The sequence below is a fragment of the Calypte anna genome, chromosome 1 (genome assembly GCF_003957555.1).
Source record: "Calypte anna isolate BGI_N300 chromosome 1, bCalAnn1_v1.p, whole genome shotgun sequence".
In the NCBI taxonomy this organism is placed as follows: domain Eukaryota; kingdom Metazoa; phylum Chordata; class Aves; order Apodiformes; family Trochilidae; genus Calypte; species Calypte anna.
In genome coordinates this window covers 83099141-83114315 of record NC_044244.1, presented here as the reverse complement: position 1 = coordinate 83114315, position 15175 = coordinate 83099141, and the positions used below count along the sequence as shown (strand labels likewise).

The 15175-nt window shown below is 41.3% G+C and overlaps 1 protein-coding gene across 4 annotated transcripts in view; it reads right to left on the bottom strand.

Annotated features, from left to right (window-relative positions):
* Positions 1 to 15175, bottom strand: part of ST3GAL6 (ST3 beta-galactoside alpha-2,3-sialyltransferase 6) — a 53199-nt gene that overhangs the window by 23401 nt on the left and 14623 nt on the right. For 3 of the 4 annotated variants that reach the window (XM_008502627.2, XM_030469650.1, XM_030469640.1), the window contains exons 3-4: positions 1919 to 2018; positions 1074 to 1142 (exon numbers count right to left, since the gene is read on the bottom strand). In XM_008502627.2, the coding sequence (XP_008500849.1) occupies positions 1074 to 1142; positions 1919 to 2007 (158 nt within the window). In that variant the 5' untranslated portion in view covers positions 2008 to 2018. The remainder of the gene's footprint in view (positions 1 to 1073; positions 1143 to 1918; positions 2019 to 15175) is intronic. The other variant, XM_008502628.2, reaches the window with a different exon arrangement.

Below are 15175 nucleotides of genomic sequence, written 5' to 3'. Positions count from 1 at the left end.
TATGCTTTGATTACTTTTACTAGTAAAGGCTTTTCTCTCACAGTGCTGCTTCAAGGGGTCTGCAACCTCCCTTGCTTGGCAATTGTCAGAGCAGCCATAACCAGAGGTATGATCTCAGGCCCATCTGCAGAGAAGTAGGACACCTGGGCTGAACCACCCTTGCAGCCTTACCAGATAGCACCACAGCACTGCTCAGAGAGGAGAGGGGGAAAGACAGCACCACACAAGGTCCTCCAAGGAAAATGAGAGTCTTTGGGGAGAAGTCATTCCTCTCATAATAAGGCTAAGACACTTCTAAGCACATTCCCACCTTGGCAATTTAGCCCAATTAATAACATAGATGAAGCCCAGGAGGAAGGGTAAAGTTCAGTGTGAGCAATGCGTCCATCTGGGCTGCATTAAGAACAGAAGGATGAAACCACCACATTAGCACCACAAGCCAAAGAGACCAATAAGGTCAATTGCTTTAGTAACCTCAAGTTGTCATGAGAATACTGGCACTGAGAAAACACCCTCTGAAATTTATCATCTGAACAGCTCATTGCTTCCCAGCATCAGCCTCAAAGCATTTTGCAGGATAGCTTCAGAGAGAAGAGACCAGCTTTTAAGTTTTAGCATAGGCACTCATTAATCCCACAAACCTAACAGGAGGAATTTACTAGCACAAGATCTGCTTACACATGCCCAACATAAGTGAACCACACCTCTGACTTATTTTAAGGACAGAAGTTGAACGCATAGCTTTGCTAATTTTTTCAGGTATAACTCAGAGCTGCAGACATGTGGAAGATGCAAGCAAGTGTCCTTCCAACAAGTCATTGCTTGTTACAGACAGTCACTGTAAGTGGCCAAAAATATTAAGCAAACACTGGAAACATGACATGGACAAATTCTTTTCTGCCAGACATTGTGTTCATCACAGAAACAGTCAATGGACACAGCTGTATCAATTGAACAGGGAGTCTACAAAGACTGTTGATTTTAGTCTTAATCCCTCCCACCTGCCCAAAAACCAACCAACAAAAAAAACCAAAAACAAACCCACCACCAAAAGACTCAACTGCTGAACTTACTGGGTAACTCCACTAGTCTCATAGGAAGGAGAAGCCCTCACAGAGGAAGTCTGTCCATAAAAGCTAATCCTGCAAAAAGGGAAATGTCACAACGCTGTGGTTTGCTTTAAACAGAAACCACAACAGAAAGCCATTTGTATCAATTGTATGCTATAAAAAGAAACAGAGGCACAAGCACTACTTTAAAAAGCTATCACTATTATCTTCATAACACAAACACGCTTGTCAGCTCTGATCACAGCTGTGCAAAAGCCAATGGAAACTCTTTGATTAGCACCCTCAGTTTTAGGTCCCAAGCCACCTCTCCCACACAGCCTGGAGACATTGGAGGCTCACATCCCACAAGGTTACTACTGAGATAGTGAAGGCTCACTTCCCACAAGGTTGCCACCAAGACTAAACCAATTATCTTTTCAAAAGGTGCCCACTACACCTACAGTTATTCCCATGTGTGAATCAGGTCTCTTCCACATTATTTACCAGACAACTAAGGGAACAGGCTAACACTAAACACATGTGGGGTAAAGGGAGATACGGACACATCACACACACCAATACAGTATCTCTCCTCACCTGAATGCCTATTTTCAAACTCCAAGGGGCCTCACTACCTATGAGATTCTGACCTCTCCATAAAACTAGGCTCAAATCAACTAGTAGGTTTAAAAGTGACACGAGAGAAGGAGATGCAGGACAGAACAACCACACAACACACACGGAGTAGTAATGACTTCTGTTGAATACTAGGAAAAAAATAGCTGTTCACAGACACAGCAACTCAGAGCCATATCTCTAACAAAGACATGAAGGTGTCTACACTATAAGCAAACAAAGCATCACCATACCAGTAGAGGTTATTTCTCCACAGATTTCCATGAAGTATGCCATACATAACAGCAGCAGCCAGGATAAAAAACAGAAGAATTCGTTTCATGACTGGTAGACCTGAAATGTAAGAAAAACAAGAGAAGTTTAAATACAATTTAAGCTATTAAAATTAATTTTTGTAAAGCACCTGGAAACCCACAAAAGAGACAACCATTATTACAACCATTCTCAACCATTAGAAATTTTAGAAAGGATCACTCTGGTTTGATTTCTCACAAAGTCGTGGTGACAGAAGCTGAATGCTGTTCTGCACCTACCACACATGCATACTCTGTGGTAGGTAACACCACACATTCTGTGCTACCATTCTGATTGGTAACATAGAAGCATTGAGAGAGGCTCACTCTAGCTTCTCTCCTAAGACAAAAGAGGAACATGGGTCCTTCCAGAAGTATGTCAGAATAGGAGCCATTTCATGTCCACTGGTAGCCTAAAGACACCATCCTCCTGGGTCAGAAGTTGGCCTTCATAGGCACCTGCACTCCTCCCCTTTCTTGTGCCACCACTATCAATTGGTTTCCATAAATACACAGTTAAACAAGCACTGGCACTTTGCAGGAGGCAAACAGGATGATGCCCATGAAGCAGAACAGGACAGGAGCTGCCACAAAGTGAAACTGCCTGGTTTTAGGATCACTGAATATTCTTTAAGTCTGGTTTTGGACATTTAAAGCTGTATTGAAGCTATCTGCTTATGCTCTTGTACCCTGCATAGCCTCCAGCTCCTGACACGCAACAGACCTCACTGCTCAAGTGACAGGAAAATGCTGGGCTTTGCACATCATAAAGAGAAGCAGTACACAACCTGTGGGCACAGAGGAAACAACAAAGTGTTCATTTTTCAAGAGTTTTCACTTCACAGTTTAGTAGGAGAAAACCAAAGAAATATCAGAAGCTCACCTGTCTGGCAAGACATGCTGGGATAAAGCAAGTTCTGCATTGCACATGTCTAACACACTAACCTGCTCTTTCTGAATTACTGCTGCTTAATCTTCCAAAGGTCCAAAATAGGCATTCTGGCCACAAACTACTGTGAAAATTTACTGAAGAGTTGCATCCTTCCATTATTGTCACTTGTCCCCTTTTATTATCACTTCCCCCCTATCATGCTAACCAGGTTCAATCCACACAATGCATAAAGACCTACTTACATATCTGTATTTTAAAGTGAAGGTAACAAAGATGTTCAGCAAAACTAAGCCATATCCAAACATATTGCTGCATTTTCCAAAAGCAAAACCTTTGGCTTTATGGTTTTTTCTTGTGAGTTGTTTTGTTGTTTTTTTAAATTTTTTTTTAAATTTCAGGTTGCTTTTTTTTTTAAAAAAAAAAAAATTAAGTATTAAACAGCCCTAAAGAAGTGAAACTCAAAGTAGATAAAGTCAAACTGATTTACAGCAATACGTTTTATGCTAGTACCATCTTAACATCATACCTTGTAATTAAGACCAAGAAACTACTACAGAGAGCTGCATTTTGTTATTAGAAATCGAGAAGCAAACTACTGCCACTCAAGTTGCTTAACCTCTGAAGTATCCACAGTGAAGTATCTGTTACAATGACTTGAGTGCCACAAGTCACATCCTCCTCATTTAATTTTTCCTCCCCATCTCTTTCATAGGCATTAAATTGCAGGGTCACAGACGGGGTTTTGCAGAAACATCTACTGGTAACAAAACCATACAATGAAGAAGTTATAATCTATTAACCTTATGCATATACTCTAGGTTGTCCTACTCTGTTCTGGATTAAATACTCATAGACTGCAGCTGTTGCAATTTCAACATCCTTTCATCCCTCCTTGGGAAGTAACACTGCCTCCCTCACCACTCCAGCAAGTCTTTTTAAGAGTCACTGCAAATTTTTTTTGGCAGTCATTCTCATCTTCTAAAGCAAACCCTGAACTTTTTGAATAATTTTGGAAGAGTTTTTCCTTAAAGCTGAAAAAATATCAAAGAAAATCTCACCTACTGGGTTTAGTCAAGAGACATTAGCAGTAATTTACTCATTTACTTGAAAAAATAATAATACTGTATGCTCTTAGTTTTCTTTTTACTGTCAGTATTTTTATGCCCTGCTTTGCAACTTTCAAAATATCTAACTGGAAGTGGAAATCAAATGTTTACGTTTTACTCCCTAATTCAATCAATCCAAGCTTCAGTTAAACAATAGAACACCATTCAGATAAAGTGGCTAAACTAACAACTGACTAAATTGCTGACTTTGCTGACTTCAGTGTAAAAGAGAACCTTGCTGAACAGTCAGAACAAGCTACAAGAAAAAACAAAGTAAACCTACCCATAAAGGGTCTTTTAAAAACAAAATCATTCATGACAGTAAAATAGAAATCATCTTATTTGCAAAGTATTTACAAATATATTCATACAGCCTGCAAAAAAAAAAAAAAAAAAAAAAATCATTAAAACAAGAGCATGGAAGTCAATGTGTTTTTTCTTCAGGATCATGAGAAATCTGTAACAACTTCCAGTAATTTATGTAGGACATTCAGCCTGGCACACACTCGAGAACATAACATCATTAGGGTGCATGTAACTCAGCTCTTAGGAACATTATCTTTAATTATACAACTGTCTTCTCAACATCACACCCCCCAGCCAGTGCCTGGCTTCATTCAGTGCTTGAAGAGAAACTTCTGTAGTGAGAAAGACGATCTTTTTAATGAAGACTTCTTAGCCTGGTTTAGTAACAGAACCATTGCTTTGTTTACAGAAGAAATTGTTCAGGGTGCACAGTAAGGGTGACAGCATTTTCCAGCTCTCCCTTCCTATTTTAAAACAGCTGAGTGTTACAGAAAGTTAATCAAAGGAAAACAGACTCCTACGATGCAAGTGTTGCACTATAAAATTCCCATAGTCATAGATGCAAGAGGCATCTGAAAAGACTCAGTTCAGATGTAAAACGACTGTCACGTTTCAGCTTAATTACCACAAGGCAAGACCCAGCATCATGATTTAAGCTCATCAACCTGACAGAGGTCATGGTGCCCCGAGGTCAAGGTCAGTCAGGGCTAAGCAAAACAAGAAGGACAAAGCTGGAACTCAGCTATTCAGTTCCCTCCTCTTTCTAAAAACCCTCCAGCCACTCACACAAATGAAAGGGGAGTGGAACCCAGCAGGCCATTCCTGACATTCATGGAGTTAGCTGGTCAATTTACTGAAAGCAAGCAAACACTGGGATGCATGTTGTATGAAGATTTATTAGCATTTTTTAATAAGAATCAATGCTAACTTCCACTGTTCAGTTTCCCACCCCTGCCAAGGTAGAGCTACAGTTACAGGATTAGACAAGACAGACCCCCTGTTACAGTATGAAGAGATCAGCCTACATCTTTCATGGATACATAGATCCACCCCAGCAGCCTCCATAGAGACACACTGGGGTAATATGAGAAATCAGCTATATAAGACCAGAGGGTGATTTTTCCCTTCCCTTGGTGGAAGTGGGGAATGAGCTTGTCAGAGCTGCATCTTCACTTACATCTGCGTCTTTATTCTACTTCAGTAAATGTGGTCTCTGAAATAAGACACTACCACAAAGCCTCTGTTCATCTTTCAGCTTATATATGCAGTTGATATAGCCATGCCACCAATTAAAAACATCATGCAAGAAACTCTAGCTCTTCAACAGGCCAATCACATGACCACGCTATGATGCTTTTTTTCCATAACACCTGTAAATTTATTTTTCTTGCTTAAAATTAGGTTGTTAAAAAACACAATTCAGAAGGCTCTTCCATCTGTCCCACTTATTTCATAAAGCTTTGAATACTACTAATATGAACAGTTATTAAATATTTAAGTAAAAAGTGATTACTACTAAATTAAATACTACTCATCTTAAAACAATCTTAACTCCACACCTAGTCTTGTGACATTTTAACTTATTGCTGCTGACAGAATGAAAATCTCAGTTCACTCAGACCTCAAATTCCTGGCCCTGGTAGTTGTGGGGGAGGAGGGAAAGTGAACTCGAAAATGTTCTTAGAATGGACCTTGAAAGGGACAAGGGAAAAAGCACATAAAAACCCACTGGAGTTTGAAAAGAAACATTAGGATTTTTAAGACGTTATCATTATTTTGCAGCCTTGCTTGTGGTCACCAGTCCTGCAACACTGCTTCCTTTTGGTCAGGATGCCCAGCAGAACAACTATGCAGAGGTACAACCAAGAAGGGAGTGCTCTCTTACAGTCATTTGTCTCAAGCAAAGCTACCAAAATGTTAGCACAGTATGGCATGCATCTATAAATTTCTTCTGCCAAATCTATACATCATTCATCATTAACTCTTCCAGTACTAAGTACATTCACAGATCTTTGATTCTTTCCCTCTTGGAAGAAATGCTGTAGCAGACAATAAATCAGCACTGCAGCAAACTCTTTAAAAGTACTGAAGTGGCTGAGTCAGTCCAGTGCCTTGCCTCATACACTCCTTAATTTTTTTCATTTCCAATGCTGCTTTCAATTTTAGTTTCTTGAGAAACAAAAGTCCCAAGAGATGTTGTTTAAAAAAGGAAGGTAGATATATTGGTTTATCCAAAGTGGCCCTGAATTAAAATTATGTTTTTAACTCCTGCACCAATTATTTGGGTTTGAAGTTTAACAGCATCTTAATCAGAAAATATTATTGCTAACTAACCCATCCCACAGGGAACAAAAGTAGTTACTCCTGTTCCTCAAGGTGTACATAAACTGTGACACCATAGGCCTAAGGTCTTACTGTGTCAAAATGAAGACAACACACAAACAAATAGCAAAGTATTCTTTTCTCCAAGTACTCAACAAGCAATGATGTCCAGTTGTTTTAGTAGCAGAGTAGCAGTGATGTTAAATAGATTTAGTTAACCCTTGTTCTGTTTCAGCTACTACAGCCAGAAATGTAGCCTCTGCTGACATTAATCTACTGGGAAAGATGTAGACTAGAGCTGTGTCCACCTCTGACCTCTTGTACTGCTGCACACTAATTCAAGACAGGTTGCATGAATTAATAGATTTGGTTTAGGGCCTAAGTGCTTGCCCCCTACTCGCTGTCACCATCCTGCTAATAGTAAAACATATTCCGTACCACCAGAGACAGCAATACACTTATTTTGCAGATTGTGATTACTTAATCCCATTTTTGTCTCCCAAGGGTAGACAGCAATATTTTGTTCCTCACCAGAACATGCCCACAAGTTAGGTCAAGCGAAGAAGAAAAGCCACTTGATCACCAGTTTTCACTGACAATTACCACTTCAGTTTGCTTCTGTCCAAAGAGATCTCTGCATCACTTCCCCTCTTGTGTGACTCCAGGCCTACTCATAAGCTCAGAAACTACTTCATGCAGGCATATTCTTCAGCTAGAAGCTATTGACAAAGTCTGAGTCCACTCAAGTCTATTGTGTTTTCACCCCTTGCAAACCTAATTTACCTGGACAGGAGAGCTGGTGAAAGAGGGAGGTTAGTTCCCCTTGAGAATGCTGCAATTTATCCCTGTATCTCAGGCATAACAGGCAACACAGCACCTAAACCCCTCCAAACCTTCATCTCCTGCTTCATAGTGCTACCTCATTCCCATTACCACCTTTAAAAGAAAAAAAAAAAAAAGAAAAAAAAAAAAATTCAGACACTGGGGGCTTGTTCTAGACAAACCTAAGCCCTTCAACATTTCAGGCAAGATCAGTGAAACAAGGGTTTGTAGCCTTCCACTCACATGCAGGATAAATACCAGGCATGTCTATCAATAGGGCATTTGGCAAATGCCACAAAAGGCCTACAAGCCCTGACTTAAGAGTTTTAGCACCACACTCATACTTTCTTTTTCTTCCCTCCTTTTTATCTTGTGCAACATCATCTGTTCAATGTTGAAACTCCTTTTGCACTCCCCTCCCTCTGCCTGTGCCCTACAGTGGGGGCAAGAAGAGAAAAAACTGAAAGGTTAAAGAAAGAGAAGTTGCACACACACTCAAGAGTCTTTCTTGGATAGCAGGACGACATGTACAAGCCCAGGTCAAGTTACTACAAGCTATTCAAAGCTTACTGAAACAGTCCCCCTTTTGGCTGCAAAAGACTGCTGTAATCCTGTTCTCTGAAGAACTGAAATCAATGATGTGCCTTGTTTCACAGAGATACTGCTTTGGGGCCTGCCAATGCAAAATTTCATGTCACTTACACTGACAACAATTACTAGCTCCAAGGATGAAAAACAGCCAGTGCCTCCTGCCAGAAAACCCTGACGTGTAAAATAAAATGGAGCACAGGCATTAGGTATTACTGAAACCATCCTCAAACAGGAGGAGTATTCAGAGGAACTGCGATGCTGAGTTACTGGCCTGGCTGAGAGGCAGAACACGTTGCCTCCAGCTGGAGGCCATGACAGCATTGCTATGCCACCCTTGAGATCCAAGCTAATATTTTGGCTCAGATTATCACAGTGCAATGGGGATCCCTGGCACCAGCTCAAGGTGATAGCATGCTCTGTTACACAACTAAAACTGTAAGCATTAAAGATAGTTGGGCTTGTATTTCTCAGCTGGTCAATGCTGTTATATTTTCCCCTCCTAGTGAGAAAGCAATATTCCATAATTTTCCAAAATGGTTTAGGGCTCATTCCAGCAATGGACACACTTTCTGTAGCACAGATAAACACTGCTAACTTGAGTTTAAAGCTCAGCCCTAGGCAGATCCAAATCCAGCCTGGGGCTTTGAGGGAAAGAGGAATAATAATAATTACTAGATTCTCATCTAACTGGTGTTTTCTAAGCATCATGTATTTCCAGAAAACTTGCCTATAATTACAATAAAGAGCAAGATCAAGTATACGGCCTCAGTTTCTTGCCTGGTTTAGAGCCTTGAGATGAGGACTAGAAGCTACAAGTTTATGTACAAGTGAGCAGAAGTTGCAAACAGCCATTTCCACATGCTGTCCCTGTCCTGTCCCTCCACAGGCCTCTCCCCAACACCCTTGGCTTTTTTTTTTTCTTCCTCCAGTGCACTGAAGCACAGACCAGCAGTTAATACCTTGCCCACCAGCCACAGAGCTGCCAAGTGCAACACAAAACAAACAAATTTGGATTTGCTCAAAAACTTAAGCATGCAAAGTCCAAAGCAGGTGTGAGCTGAGCACAGACAGCTCTTATTCACAAAGCTTCAATCAAAGCAAATACCACAAGACCAGCTGTAACTACACCTTTAAAAAATATTAAAAATAATAATCACAAACTCAGTAACACAGCCTTAGATGAAAGATTTCTTCCAGCCCTGTTGTACTCTCCCAGATTAACCTTGAAAGCTTTAGACAGTCTAAGATAGGCTGCTATTTATATTACACAATGTAGATGTCAGTATAATACATGATAGAACAAAATACATAAAGAACTGGTGCTATGAATCCAGGCAACTCCTCCTGCATACCCTGCTGACAACACAGTTCCTTCTCCTTTCCACTCCCCCTCCAGCTCTTGTTCCAGAAAGCCTAGAATTTAAACAAGCCATGCAACATGTTCTGGGGGGTCAGAGTTCATCTCACCATCTTCTCCTCATAACTTGACTTGTGCAAATAAGGTTTCTGTCAGCTTGAGAGAGCTGCTCTTCCTGAAGCAATAGAGCACCATGGGGCTGAGTTGTTTTGCTTCTTCACCTCCTTTTAAACAAGGACAGACAGACATACTACACAGTGCTTGAGAAAACCCAAAACAACAGAAAGACATACATCTCACTAGAACATCAGTCACTCAGTCACACTCCGTGTTCTTTGTCCATGAGTGCCTGCAGAGTCAGAGGCTTGAGGTCAACCAAACAGTCCTTCTTAGCTTTCCCAGAGAGGAAAGATGGAAATAAGTGGAGAAGAAAAGGCTGGAAACAGGCAAATTAGTCACGTTTCAAAACAGCTCAGTTACAATCTATACAAGCTCACTAATTTTTCTCCTCTGAAACCACCATCAATCTAAATAAATAAAGGTCTAAACGAAGAATTTTATCTGTATTATGTATGCACATTGACTACAGCATCAAGTTCACAAAAGGCACACTTTGTCTTCTAATGATGCCTGGGATATCTAAGCTCTGTCAGATTTGTAGCTAGAGATTTAATCTCAAGTCTCACAAAAACGGCTGGGAATTACGAAACTGCATTTACCAGCTTGGGGAAAAGACAAACCTCAACCGTAGGCCAAAATAAATCACAAAAAAAACCCCAAACCAAACAAAAAATACAAGCAAAATAAGGGCTCTCAAGGGCAGTGACAGAGAAAATGTCTTTTAAAAAATAGATTAATTTAATTGCTTTAATACCACTATCCAGAGAATGAAATGTTCCCCATCTACATCAACAGTAAGGCAGTTCCAAGTGAATCAGACTAATTTATTGTTTAGTCATAACAGCACAAATCCCAATTTGTACCGGTGTCAGAATCTGTCCATAAACAGATGCAGGTGCTTTCTGTATGACTAGTTTCCACAGCAGCATTTGCAAACTCCAGTCACAAGAAATTCAAGTATGCACAGACTGCCAGCAAGTGATGCCACAGTTTTACTGTATTTTTTGTTCCCTTGTTTTAAAAAGCAACAAGTTACATTATTCAAGTTGTGTGGATTAAGAGGCGCAACAAATAAGTGTGAACGTGCTCCTACAAGCATATAAAACTGAACAGCTGAATTTTCAAGTAGCATGCATAGCGTCTCTGTAGTCAGAGCCCCAAACATACTATTTTCACTGATTTTTTTTCTGTATTGCTCCCTCTCTTCCCTCAACTGCTAAAAAAACCTCCAACAAACCACCTAAAAAAAAAACCAAATCCCCAACTGTCTGAGACTGAATTTAGCCCAACAGCAGATTCTGCAAGTCAGTCTGCTGTGATGCATGCATAATAACGGAGAGCTCTGGGATTCGCAGGAATGCTGCAAAACAAGTCAGTGAAAAGTGTGAAGCTAAATTAATTCAGGGAGAGAGGAAAATGGAGATAAATGGTAGCACATACCCCACACTACTAAGTCTTGGAAGTCTCCCAGGGACCTGACCCTCCTAGCTCCAGAAAAAGCTGCAGGACACCAACAGTTTGAGCAGCTTCTCTGATAACACTGATGTCTATTATGCTTTCAGTGCTCTCAGCATTTCAATGAATCCATCCACATTGCCTTTGGACCTTGAAAAGGAATAAAAGCACACACACCTTAACTGCTAACTACCAGAAGAAAGCTAAACTCAAATTCACAGTGCCACACTGGAAAAGCTCAAATATTGTACACATTACAGCTGTTTTCAAAAGCCTTAGCTACATGTAGCTATTTCTTCTTAGGAATAAAGTTCAAAAAACTATTTATAACAACAACAGAAAAAACCTCTAAGAGAAGTTCCAATGAACAACTTCATAAATATAACAATGCTTTGTGGACTTCAGTGTTTTCAGCTAACAAGGAACTGTTGTACAGATTGCAGCAGAGCCTGTATCTCCCTCCCTAAAGGCTTTTAATGCTTTGTTTCATTCCTTAAATGTAAATAATGGAAAAACTACCACATGCAATATCCAAACAGTACTTATTTGAGGATTAAGATATGAAAGATATTTTGAAATATACAGCATAGCTGACAAACATAGTCCTAAAGAACATTTAGCATCACATGTAAAATTCTGAGATCTCCCATTCTTTTCTGAATGGGAGAGGTTGCCAGTACATCTACATGTGATTAAAAAAACTTAATTTGTATGGTTATTAGCTTTTTAAAGCAAACAAATGTATTTGTATCCCACTTCAGCATTCAGAATATCATTAATTGTCTGGTTTATTAGACAAAGCTAAAATCAAATTCAAAATAAAAAACAAGGATGACAAAGGAGCAGGCTAAAAGACAAAACCAGAACTGGAATTCTTCACAGAGCAACTGTTAGTTGTGGAAAGCAAACTCAGCTCCTTATGGAAAAGTTTGCTCAAGTCTATTTATGTATTTCTGTGTATGCAGAGCTATAAAGATACACCACAACATCCTGTATTACAGTGCTAGCTTTCAGTGGGTTATTCATCCTATAGTGGAGTTCACAGGCCTGGATTATCCACCTCATTTTCCCTTCCCTATACCCGAGGAAAGCTAATTGTCTGTGATGGTAATCTTCAATTGCCATCTGTCTGAAAGGAAAAGCTGCCTAAATGAGTCAGTAGGGAATGATGGGAAAGCTTACATGCTTTTCTCAGGGCTACACAGAGATGCCCATTTAGGACTCTCAGACCTCAGTGAAGATAAAACAGAGTCCACTTCCTTCCCACAACTGAAAATTAATATCACTGAGGGGGAAGGGTACATGTTTTTTTTAAAAGAACAGACAAACCTAAAACTGAGGGGAATCAACCCACACATCCTTTTTCATGGGCTTGTAGTCCTCCTCCTCCTGAGATTGCCCTGTAGTGGCTAAAATGCCTCTGAGGCCAGATGAGACCCAGAAAGCAGATGTGCAGCCATCCTGCCAGGGTATCCCGCAGACAATCAGCCCAGTCCTGGCTGCAGTGACAGCTTCACACACTGAAAATCATCAGCTCCCTCCATAATTTTATTTTGTTACTTTCTAAGCCAATTTGCTGTAGGAAAAACAGTGGGTTTTGTTTTTTGTTTTTTTTGGTTTCTTTTTGCTGTTTGGTTCTCAGTTTCAACAGCCCTTACATGTCACTGCAAAATTAACAGGAGTTTCCTCAGGACTAATATTTTAAAACAGATTAGCTGTCCTCCCCTGCCTGATGTTTGCAGATTATCAGATTTGCAAAGGGCTATCTCCTCTCAAGATAAGACGGTAGCAGGTAAGCCCCAAGACAACATGGGGCCCACCTTCCTACAAGTCACAGCAGGACAATTAAAGCTTTTGTGGCATGAATCTGTTCTTCCATAACCAAAATAACCCACACCCTAGCCGGGATAAAACATCAAGTAAAAGAATCATGAATCATTTTGGTTGGAAAAGACCTTTCAGATCATCAAGTCAAACTGCTAGTGGAGCACTGTAAAGCCCACCACCAAACCGTATCCCTAAGCACCCATCCAGACTTCTTTCAAATACCTCCAGGGATAGTGACTTGGCCATTTCCCTGGGCAACCCATTCCAGTGCCTATCAATCCTTTCAAGTAAAGCAAAGTTTTTCCTGATATCCAACATAAACCTCCCCTGGCACAACTTGAGGACATTTCCTCTCTTCCTATCACTTGCGATTTGGCAGAAGATACTAATCCCCACCTCTTTACAGCCTCCTTTCAGGCAGTTATAGAGACCTGGAAGGTGCCCCCCTCAGACTCCTTTTCTCCAGACCAAACAAGCCCAGTTCCCTCAGCCACTCTTTTTAAGGGTTGTTTCTAGACCCTTCACCAACTTTGTTGTCCTTCTCTGAACTCACTCCAGCAGCTCAGTGTTTTTCTTGTAGTGGTGAGGGGCCCAAAACTGAACACAGTACTCAAGGTGCTGCCTCACTAGAGCTGAGTACAGGGAGCCAACCACTTCCCCCATCCTGCTGGCCACACTATTACTGACACAAGCCAAGATGCCATTGGCCTTCTTGGCCACCTGTGCATACTGCTGGCTCATATACAGCCTGGTATCAAGCAGTACCTCCAGGTCCTTTTATTCTAAGCAGCTTTCCAGCCACTTTTCCCCACGTCTGTAGTGTTGCACAGAGTTGTTGTGACCTGAGCGTAGGACCCAGCACTTGGACTTTTTGAAACTCACACAACTGGCCTTCACCCATTGCTCCAGCCTGTCCAGATCCTTCTGCAGAGCCTTCCTACCCTAAGGCAGATCAACATTCCCACCCAGCTGGTGTCATCTGCAACCTCAGTGTACACTCAATCTCTTCACCAAGATAATTGATAAAAATACTAAAGAGAACTGGCACCAGCACCAAGCCCTGGGGAACAGCATTCGTGACTGGCCCCCAACTGGATTTAGCTCCATTCACAACAATTCTTTGCGCATAGCCAGTCATTTTTTTTACCCAGCTAAGAGTACACTACTCCAAGCCATGAGCATCCAGTTCTTCCAGAAGAATGCTGTGGGAAACAGTGTCAAAGGCTTTGTTACGGTCCAGGTAGACAATATCCACAGCCTTTCCCTCATCCACCAAGAGGATCATCTTGTCATAGAAGATCAGGTTAGTCAAGCAGCTGGGCCTGATCACCTGATTATTCTGCACACAATCCAGATGATCTGCTCCATAACCATCCCCAGCACTAAGGTCAGCCTAAGAGGCCTGTAGTTCTCCCAATCCTCCTCCCAGCACATTTTTAGATGGGTGTCACACTTGCCAATCTCCAGTCAATTGAGAACTCCTCAGTTAGCCAGGACTGGTGATAAGATGATGGAAAGTAGCTTGGAGAAGCACTTCCACCACCTCATTCATTACCGCTGGGTAATGATCCCATCCAGCTCCATATCCTTCTATGTGTCTAAATGGCATTGCAGGTCACTAACCATTTCGCCTTAGATTATGAGGGTTCTTCTGCTCCCCATCCCTGTCTTGCAGTTCAGGGGGCTGGCCACTCAGAAAATAACTGGTCTTACTACTAAAGACTGAGGCAAAGAATGCATTAAGTACCTCAGCCTTTTCCTCATCCTTTGTCACTATGCTCCCCAGCCCCTCCACATCCAATAAATAACTGACATTCTATTAAATCCTTCTGTTGTTACTAATACATTTGTAGAAACACATTTGTCTTTTACAACAGTGGCCAGGTAAAGTTCTAGTTCTAACTTTCCCCTGCATAGTCTAATGGCATCTTTTCAGTCCTCCTGAGGTGCCTGCCCCTTCTTCCAAAGGCATTAAGCTATCCTTTTTAGCCAAGTTCCAACCAAAGCTGTCTGCTTAGCCAAGCTGGCTCATCTTTTGGCACGGGGGATAGGCCTGCTCCTGTACCTTCAAGACTTCCTTCTTGAAGATCATCCAGCCTTCCTGGACAGCTTTGCCCTTCAAGACTGCCTCCCAAGGGACTCTGTCAAACAGGCCCCAAACCCAGGCCTAAGTCTGCCCTTTGGAAGTCCAAGGTAGCAGTCCTGCTGAGCCCCCTCATTATTTTCCACAAATCAAAAACTCTGTGAGGATCACTATGCCCAAGACGGTCTCCAATGGTCACATCATCCACAAGTCTTCCTCTGCTCACAAGCCAGGGGTCCAGCAGCACAACAGATCTGACACTTGCTTTAGCATAAAACTGGAATTCCACTAGAGCACAATATGCTGCAAGTAGGAC